Source organism: Egretta garzetta, unplaced genomic scaffold, assembly GCF_000687185.1.
Source record: "Egretta garzetta isolate BGI_Z169 unplaced genomic scaffold, ASM68718v1 scaffold504, whole genome shotgun sequence".
NCBI classification, from domain to species: Eukaryota; Metazoa; Chordata; class Aves; order Pelecaniformes; family Ardeidae; genus Egretta; species Egretta garzetta.
Genome location: NW_009259535.1, coordinates 420,379 through 430,977, shown reverse-complemented (window position 1 = coordinate 430,977; position 10,599 = coordinate 420,379). Strand labels below are relative to the sequence as shown.

At 39.1% G+C, this 10,599-nt stretch overlaps 1 protein-coding gene across 1 annotated transcript in view; it reads left to right on the top strand.

The window, feature by feature from the left end:
• The first annotated feature begins 142 nt into the window (after positions 1–142).
• Positions 143–10,599, top strand: part of GABRG3 (gamma-aminobutyric acid type A receptor subunit gamma3) — a 325,107-nt gene continuing 314,650 nt past the window's right edge. The window contains exons 1-2 of the mRNA XM_009637654.1: positions 143–150; positions 1,130–1,278. Coding sequence (XP_009635949.1) covers positions 143–150; positions 1,130–1,278 — 157 coding nt within the window. The remainder of the gene's footprint in view (positions 151–1,129; positions 1,279–10,599) is intronic.

Below are 10,599 nucleotides of genomic sequence, written 5' to 3'. Positions count from 1 at the left end.
GGGGGGGGGGGGGGAGAGAGAGAGAAAGGAGGTTGCTCTGATGCATGTAGCGCATCCCAGGAATAAGCAGGGCCGGTGCCTCTGGTTCTCCATTGCTTTGCACCTTGCGTAATTATTGACATTTGTGTAAAGAGGTTGCAAAATGATATCGTATAACTAGGGCCATTGCAGGTCGAAGCAAGATACGATTACTGCTGTAGGTTCCACCACTGAGGTTATCTTTTCTCCTGATAACTTCATCTCGGCTTAACTGTTATAGATTTTCTCCGGCGAGAGACATCAAACAGATTTGGTTTCTAAGATACCAAAAGATACGTCTTCAAATCAACGTTTTACTGTTCATGCACAAAAAGCCGCACAAATGAAATTAGTCTTCTGTGAAAACAGCTCTAGCTGTGATTTCTGGGCAAACTGGAGTTTCACCACGTTCGTATTGGTATACTCTTAAAATAAAAATAACCCACCTATGAAGGAAAGAAGTTGTAACTCCTGGTGTAGCACTTTTTTGTAAAAAATGTCATTACAACTGCAGGGAAATTCAGATTAATTTATGCGATGTATTTGTGTGCTTGTGATAATCCATCTTAAATTCAAGGAGCAAGCTCTTAATTCTAAGCCTTGTGATACATTATAGTCTGAAATTCAGGCACTGAGAATATAATAATTTATTAATAGGATAAAATGATCAGGAAGTATTAAAAGATCTGAATTTTTAATACTCTTATTAGCCTTTGTGCAAGAGATGAATCAGTTGTCTTGATGTATTAATAACATAATACTGCAGATGTTCACTCTTCGTAAGACTATATTGTAAACTAACTAGTCGGGACAGGCTGGTTAAGATACAGGATATAAAATACTACTCTGATAGCTGTATTAACTCCCAGACTATAATTTTTGAGGCTGGCGGATGACAATTGCTAAACAAGTCTCAGTGATGACCCATCCAGAGCTACTCAACAGCTGTTAATGGGAACATCCTGTTGCAAGAACAGCTGTAGGCTGGGTAGACGTAAAGCCAAGAGAGGTATCTAAAACTTCTTCAGATGAGCGTGGAGGTTTACCCAGAATGTAAATTTGGATTTTAGTTACGTAAAATAACATCTATTTGTTTGATTTGTTATTGCAGTTCTAGAAAGGTTGAAGAGGATGAATATGAAGACGGAACATCTAACCAAAAATGGGTTTTAGCTCCAAAAACACAAGACACAGATGTGACACTCATACTAAACAAGCTGTTGAGAGAGTATGACAAAAAGCTACGGCCAGATATTGGAAGTAAGTACTCCCTTCTGCACAAGTGAGGAAAAGCATCTGCGGGTGCAGAAAAGACATTATGTTATATTTTGGTTAGCGTGCACAAGTGTCTGGCAAAGCGGAGATTAAGTTTTTTTGGCTGAAGTTAATTTCCAAGTCAATTTTTCAAAAATGCTAATTCTCATGGGAAGATGTGGTGGTAGCTTAGCGTGCTAAACTCTGGTTTGCTTGTACAGAGCTTGCATAGAGATACGGGAAGTCTAGCTCCGAAGTATTCAGCAGGTCTTTGGCGGAGTTAGGAACATACTTATCTCTTTTGTCATCCGATCCATGCATATGAAAAGCTCATGCTCGGAGGGGTGATCAAAACCCCAGCATATTAGAAACAAAAAGTAGGACACAGCAAGAGAAGAATGTGCATCCACTCCCCTCAAAAGGTGATCAGGAGAGTTGTGTTCCTTAATGCTGAGGAGGCGGCACTAGGATTTGCCTGAGCGTAGAGCAACTCTAGAGATTTTCTTCCCCAAACCGGCAGACATCTTATCTCCAGAGAAATGTGATAGAATGGAAGCGTCTTGTGGGCAGTACTGCTACGTATAGGTATAAAATTTAGATAAGAGCCAGTAGGTACCTGCATATAACCATTTTGAGCTATTTTCCTTTCTTTTTTTTTAAATTGGTATAGTGAGGTTGTGTGTTTCAAACTTGTGATTATACCGCGTTTGCTTTGTTTGCATCCTTAGATCAGAATGGCTGTAGCACAACAACAGTTCAGTTTGTTCACAGCAAGTTTGTATGACAGAAATGGCAGGAAATTTGTCATTTACGTTTACTGCACCTTGCACATACTTCAGAATGAACTGGGAATGGGGAAAGCTCAAAACAACCACCTAATATAGTTTGCTTTTCCTAAATTTTTTGCAGAGATTAGAGGGAGAATTCCTACCAGTGATTATAAGTGAAAATAAAGTGTTTGTTTTTTTTTTTTTTTCCCATGGCTATTACTTTGATTTTTCGTAGTATTTACAAAGACCATATTTGATAGATGTGTCTGTTTTTAACACAGAGTAACATCTATCTCTGTCTACTTAGTTTGTCTTACTGGATTTAGCTGATCTTTAGTATCTGATAGAAAAATGCTTTAATGCAGTTCCCCACCCATATCAACATCTGGAAGACATTCTCAGACAAATTTTTTATTTCACTTTGTACACAGTGTCCTCAGATCACTGACTTCAGGCAGAGGAAATTATGTTATGCCTTTGTGGGGCAAAGTAATCATTCAAAGTCCCCATGTCAGTTGCCATAAAATCAGTAGAGGTCAGACATATCTTACAGCACTGGAAAATCATTGTTGCCAAAATAATTCCTTTTGTCTCTGCACAAACTTTCATAAATCCTGTTTTAGAGAAAGGAGTTAAATTACACAGCTCCTCATATATCGTACCAAACAGAGATTTTGCAGTTCTCGACTACATCTATCTATTTCTATCAAGCATCTCGGTCCTATGCCATTTTTCTCTTTGATAGGAATCTGGCTATTTCAGAACTTGAGCTGAGTGTTGTTCAGACGCTAGAGAAGTTAGTTCACCTCTGCTTCCTTCCCTGGTCCCTCTTCCCTCCTCTCCTACCTTTGATGCAGATAAATAACGTTGCCCTTTTGAAGCTGAGGAGCTGCTGCATTTGTCAAGGAGGGCATGAGGGGAATGTTAGAGGAATCAGGCATTACGTCTTAACTTCCCTGAATTGCTGGCTGGTTCCTCACACACAAGCACATCTTCCTTTCCATCTGGGAGAAAGTTATCCTCCAGACTAGGTGGTTAACTTGCAACTGAACTGTGTTCCTGCCCTGAGGGTCCCAGTATTAATAAAAATCAGTTAGAAGCATAATACATATCAGTTAAAGCACTAGGGGAAAAAAAATAGTTGACCAGGTAACGTAGAGCATACAGTAAGAAACTGCAAGTTTTGAAATGTATAGAAAGCAGGGAATAAACCAGTGGAGGAAGAGAGAAGTGATTCTCAGAATCAAGTAGAAGTGCAGCCAATAAAAGACGTTGAGGGTTAAATCCAGGGCTGACATGCAGTCAGATACTTATTAGGGCCTTTACATTCGTGCAGTGCTGCCTGTAAGTGAATCGGGTGCCCCACAGGACAGGGGACATTCACTGTTTCATGCCACATTGCTCTTCGCTCAGTTTTCCAATCCTTTATTGCTAAGCCACAATTTCTAACAGTGGATCACTTCAGCAATGCTCATGAAGAAATGATCTTATCTCTGAATGCAGGCAGAAAAGTCTAGGAAAATACTGGCTTCTTTGCACATTCAAGGGTTAGAAGTGCAATTATTAGATCACTTGTGAACACCCTTTTGCAAGCCAAAGGACATGGGGAGAAGGAGAAGACTGTGGCAAATAGAAGGCATTGAAGTGCGTGCTGGCCTAGGCAGTGACTCTTCTGTGGACTTCCCAGGGCAGCTGATGTTTTGGCTAGCTCAGGTATGTCCAGGTACTACCTGGCACTGTACAGGCATACTCTGGGTGCCCACTTGCCTTACTGTGGGCACTGAGTACTTCACTAATCGAGTAACCCCCAGGTCAGGAGTATACCCATCAGTGCATGAGCTCCTGTGGAACAGACACTCGGCCACACTCCTTCCTTGTCCCCTGCCCAGCCTCTCTAAACCACTGTAAAGACCATGTAGGTCCATGCTAAGATGTGAGGCCAGGACTTGCTCTTTCCTTTCTTTTTTTAAATTATGCTGGTTTTTACTTGGCTTAGGCTTTCATGTTGGTCAGATCACATGCTCAAAATACACTCAGCAGTGCAGGCATCACCTGCAAGATTCCGAGCCAGGATTTTGCAAGAGTGGGCTGAACAACCTAAGTATTAGGCAAAATAGTAACCCTGTGAAGGCTATCAGCAACTTGACACCCTATCAGGACCTGTCTAGCTAAAAGGAGCCTTTCGTCTTTAGAAACAAAGCAGTGTTCTATCAGCAGGGGAATGTCTGACTGCATCCCCCGTGGCCACACACTTGGCAGAGTTCTTGTCTCCATAAATATTACAGCTTGTGAGGGTTTTCATTTTAATGGTGGCATCTGGCAGTTTTCCATTATACCACAGAACATGCATGCCTTTTGGAATTTAAAAAATAAAAAAAAAACAAAACAAAAAGAGAAAAGAAAGCACCTCACACTGAACAGCTTATACCGGTACTGATTAGATCAAAAAGAAGTGTTTTACAGAGACAAGGCATCTTTTCCACCCACTTTTTACCAGCTACAATTCTAGGGCTGAGAATCGTGGTCTGTTGCGTGGTATAAAAGGCACCAGTCCCAGATAACAAGTAAACCTGTTCCAAACTATGAAGGTCTTAAAATCTCTTCCGTAGGCAGTTACTCTGGTGTTTGTTTTGAAGTCCTTTGAAGTGAATACCCGTTCAATGGATATGCAACATCTTCTAAGTGCAGTAAGGCTTACTACCCTGCAAGACTGAATTCCCACCCCCCTCTCGCCCCCCATCTCTCATTGACTAAGTTCTGGCCCTAAAATTTTACTTCCTCTTTATTAATAAAATGAGAACAGAAATAATAAGCAAGCCAACAGGCCACAGAGTAGAACGATGATAATTACAGCTAGAAAAAAAATCTCATTCTTCCTTAGGTTCTATCAATAAACCATTTTTTTGCCATTGCTCTATTTTTGATTAACTGATTTAAAATTTAAGTTACATTAAAAAAAAAAAGCAGCAAACCACAGGTAAATTAAATAGCACATGACAAAACATATTTCCTTCAAAGTCAGTTTAATGAAACCTTCCCTCTGAGCTTCCTTAATGGACGGCTTAGTCCACAGTGGAGTCCTGGAAAATAAAAGTTACTTTTATTACCCTATATTGTTTCACATTTATCTTCATATGGAATGTAGGTTGCCTTAAAAAGACAGAAAGTTTGTCACAGTGTATTCTTCCAAAGTGAAAGTTTTGTCAATCACATTCCCCGAGTGAGCTTTACATGTGGAAGACAATACGCTTTTTCTTTCATTGTGAAAGTCACCTCCCCCATCAAAAAAGTTAGTATGTGAGAGATTTTTGAAATGTGACATTAGTAGCGGGAGGAAAAAAATCTCACCCTAGACCAGGCTCAAAGCTCATGCATTTGGAGCATGAAGAAGATTAAGTCTTAAGAGTTGCCTTTTGGTAGCTGGTTTGCTTACCTCAAAGAAAAGATCTTTCTGCCTCTTGTTCATTAAGAAGCAATAAGTAAAGTGGGCCAAAATTTCAGTGATGACAAGGCAATAATAATGTTAAGATTAGTTCATAAACTGTGCTAAACTCTAAGCTTCCCTCTTTATCTCAACCTGCTGACATGAAAGAAAACAATTTATTTCACCGGTAATTTTTAGAGAATGAAACTATTCCTTGAGCATCTCTAATAAGCAGTCAGTTACCTCAGCACTTAATTTAAAGTGCAGAGGATATTCTAAACCTCACACCCTGCAGTCTGACCAGGTGCCTTCCTGCCTTCCTGTGGTTACCTACCCTTTTCCCCCAGCTCCTGAAATACCTTCCCCAGAGCACAACAGGACTAGAATAAGGAGTTAAATGCACTTGTTAGGTACAAACAGAACTGCTGTCCACTACCTTTCCCCATAGTGTTCCTAATGTGAGAAAGTGATATTAGAAAAGTGATAGATTTCTGTTTCAGCATTTTTCAAAAATGCCTAAAAAAATAATAGGAAAAAAACATAGCGGTTATTTCCCTCGCATTTCAGGCTGTACCATTGATCTTCACAGTTACTTATACTCTGCCAGGGAAAGTTGAATACTTTCATTTAATTTCTGTTTCAGAGGCTGGAGCAAAATAATGCTGGTAAAAGAAAAGCCAACTAGAAGGGACTACACTTCAGCGTACTCAAACTACCCAGGGAAATTGAAAGTAGAGTGTGATCATACATATTAGAAATAAAGCTAAAATAAGGTAAAAACCTGAATCAAGGAATAGAAAGTTACAAGATAGAAGTTCCTGTGTCTCAGAGATACTTAGCTGATCACGTGTTTTTCAAATGATACTTCTTGTAATGGTCAGCCGGAACTGAAAAGGCTGAATTCCATACTTAATGCAGTAGAAGTCTTGTACAAACCTGGTGTATACTGTATTCATTTATTTTTCCTATACTTTCTAGAACCTGGTTTCTAAGCTGCCTGCCTTCTTACATTAAAAAAAAAAAAAAAGGCAAACTGACATCAAACCAGACTTGAGGCAAGAGCATTATGGGAGAGACAGAGCAAGCATGAATAATACTGATTTTACTGATGTTATTCACTGAAAGGGCAGAAAAGAGTAGTAAGATAATGTGTTGCATGTTTGCATCTTCTGTTTTCTCAAATGCGTCATTATATTAGGAAAGGCTGTGAACTGGACACATTGAAGAAAGCTTGTGTTCTGAGGTGCTTTCACCACTAATGCCTATTTCTCCCTCCTTTTTTTGATTACCCCGTGGTAACTCTTGGATTCCTCTTGGATCCTCTGCCTTTATTTGATCCCTACAGCCTCTAGTGGTCCCCTGTATTTATTGTGTATTTATAAGCCCAAATAAATTCACTTTGAAGTATGTAAGAGTATATACATATACACACACATACATACACCCCCTAATTTAATGCCCATCGATCTTCTGACTCCACCAGTTCTAGCTGTCTTGAGAGTCAAGCTGGGATTTTTTGCTTCCCAAGTATCTTTATAACCATTAGCCAAATTTCTCATGATCAGAGTAATCTCACAAACAGCTGTGCAGTTCTCAGTACCTTAAGTAGGTTTGTACAAGTGTAGCTGGTAGAGATAGGTGGGCTTGTTTGTATCGGCAAACGCAGAAGATAAGTTCTGTCTGACGTTCTTTACTGTGCTTGCTCGGTAGCATTTAGCAGCAGTTCTCTTTCTAAGCAGTTAAAAGTTCTCCCTGTAACTAACTTAAGCAGTTTCTCAGTCTATGCAATGAGCAGATCTGTTGGATAAGTGGGCACAACTTTTATCCTGTTGCTTTTTAAAGGAGATGTGTATTTTCAAGCGCAATCCTAATGAAAACCTTGACTTCTGAAGCAGCATCACAACCTTTCTTCTGTCTGACCTGCCTTCCTAGCAGGCCACACAAAAGTGAACCCTGAAGTGCACCACAGGCTATTACCACTGTGGCTGTCAAGTTATTTTTGCTAGCTGCTGATTGCCACACCTGATACTCTTTAAATTAGCTCCAGCAAGGTTTCCCCATGTGTGGTGACTGAGGGTTGCTTATTGCCTCACAGATCAAAATATTTCCCAGATCATAGTGCAGAGTAAGCTGTAAACTGTTGTGCAAGGTCAAATTGCTACTTTCTTCTGTAAGTCTTTTTTTGTGCTAGCCTATGAGAGACAGTATCAGACATAAAAGGAAGCAGTGAGACAGACAGTTGTCACTCAGGGACTGATTATAGATAGTTTTACCTGGAGAGCTAACCAGGGTGTAAAGGTAGTACACCATGGGAAGAAGAGAGGGAGTAACTTCTGTTTGTATTATGGCAGCACTCAGGAGGGGAAAGCCATAGTCCAGTCTGGGATCCAACTTCTGTAGTATCAGGCACTGCAGACTGTGGAGATTAGTCTAATTTAGGTTTATATGAAAAAAGAGATTTGAATAACCCATTGGTGAGGATGCAGAGTGCTGTGGCTAAGACTCAGCTAGGAAACAAGGCTGAATATAATGAGAGCTCAGGAGCTGAAAATGATCATGAGAAAAAAATCAGAAATATTTTAATCATTCTCATTGATACTTTCCTTTCTCTTTCTTTTTTTGGGAAAGTGGATTGTCTTTATTTCAAAAAACTTTTGTTCTGATCCAGCCACCAAAAAATCCATTAACTGCCCATTTCCATGAGTAAGACAGTAAATATGAAGACTTAGTGCCACTCACCTTCCATGCATTGTGTATAAGCACACCTATGCAAGGAGAGGAATATTCCTGAGGAAACGCTTGCTATTCAAAGGAAACGAGAATAACCTCTGTTCTAGGTGTGAGGATAGAAGGGATTTTTTGATTTTTTGCAGGAGTTTTAATTCTCTAGCATATTCAGTAATCAATGCTTTTTTTTTGCAGACTTCGCCATGAACATTTCTAGAACATTAATCGCAAGGCTAATAAATGAGGGGTAAACTACTCTATGGCCACTGCAAAGTCCCAGTTTTAGATTTTGAAAACTGTGATCCATGTTTGAGTTTTAAAACATGACATAAATAAATAGGTTGGTTGCACCTAATCCTTGTCTGGTGCTAGTATAGTGCATCAAACACCGGCTCTTCAAAATCTGGCATTGGAACATTTCTGGTTAGGATAGGCTGTTGGCAGTGTTTTTTCATGCTTATGTTCTGCTTTTCTAATCGCTTAACCATGGAGCTGAGTAAAGGGGAATTTCTGACTTTGGTTGCTGACCTGGCTTGGTTCACAGCTTTTCAACTGTCAGGGGAAACACCCTATTTTTTACTCATCCTTCTCTCAGGGAAAAATCTTAATGTTTCATGTTAAAAGAATACTTAGAGAAATTTTATTCCAATGCAGTGACCCTGAAGCCCTCAAACTACTATTTCTGCTTAAAAAAAAAAAAAAAGGGGTTTTATTTTTTTTATTATTTAACAGGTTTGTTTTTTTTTTTTTTTTTCTTTTTTGTTTCACTTATTTAGAACACCTAATTTAAATCAAACACTGGAAAGCAACACTTTAATTTGAAGCTTATAGAACTTCAATATATAGAAATACTTCGGTATTGGAACACTTTGTTTTTCTGAAACAAATCTCATAATTTAATCCAAGTAACACAGTTCTTTGCAGATAAAACTGCTCTTTTGCCTCATTTCTAATGAGCTGCTTGTATCTTTGCAATACTTATGTCTTGCATGGAGCCTGTTGGGTTGACAAAGATGTACTGGTTTCGTGTTGGAGAGGCCGGCCTTTTACCTGAATGCTTAACAGCAAGGTCCCTTAAAATACAACCTTCTCTTTGTGATTGTAAATGATTCATTTACATGGATAACTCTTATCTAGAGTTTTATTTCCTGGCAGTGATTACTTGCTGAAATGACTTGATACAAACTCAGACTGATTATTTTTCTTGAATGACATTGTAGGAAGGAAAGTTTGGTTGACAGTTAATGTTTGCCAAACTCTTCATCTAAACTGTCAGACCCAAAGCTATATGTAGCAGCTGCTAGTGCTTATTTTCTCTTCTTTTCCATAACTTCAACTAAGAAATCTGAGAGGAGATTTGGAGTATAGCATACAGACTTTCGGGATGCCATGGACTGAAATTTAGGTAAGAGTCAGGAGATATTAGTTACATAAGAAAATCCTTTCTTTTCTCTCCTTTCTTCTGTGATTACCTAGACTATGCTGGCTCTTCCAAAAGTAGAAGTGTATTTAGAAGTATTTTTTTGTTTTTTGTTTTTGTTTTTGTTTTTTTTAAATTAAAGAGGGTTCTGAGCAAGTATTTGTAAATTGGGCAGATGTACAGTGCTACAGTTGCCATTTTGAGGTTGGACTAGGCATTTTGAGGCACAAACTAATAAATTATTCTGTCATCTTTAAACAAGGAAAACTTTCTGCACATACTATTTTAAAATATTGTTGCTCTTTTCTGCAATTGTATGGTTTTCTTATGATTGCTATTGCTCATCCAGACCTTGGTTGTTTACTTGCTAGCCCTTGCAGGAACAAATTCTGTTATTGTTCAGTCTTATGATATCATATAGGAACTCGCCCCTCCTATGAATATAAGTAAAACAAAAATGGAAATTTTAGGGTTTGATTGTAAAACCAGACTAACAATTAAGATCTACACTTTTAATTCCCAAACAACATAATTCTGGAAAAATTACAGCTTGTGCATTAGGGAAAGGTAAATGAAAGATAAAAGTGCTGAAGGTTGATTGATGGTAATGGTGGGATATGCAGAATAAATGTGATTCGTAGTTAATTGAGGGAGTCCATTTATGTGCATGCTGTCATTCACACTCCTGGACAGAATGGCAACAAAATGTGGCACATGAATAAAGTACCCTATTCATAGAATCATACAATGTTTTGAGTTGGAAGGGACCCCTAGAGGTCATCTAGTCCAACCCCCCTGCAGGGAGCAGGGACATCTTCAACTGGATCAGGTTGCTCAGAGCCCCGTCCAACCTGGCCTTGAATGTTTCCAGGGATGGGGCCTCCACTACCTCTCTGGGCAACCTGGGCCAGTGTTTCACCACCCTCATCATAAAGAATTTCTTCCTTATATCCGGTTTAAACCTACCCTGGTTTAGTTTAAAACCA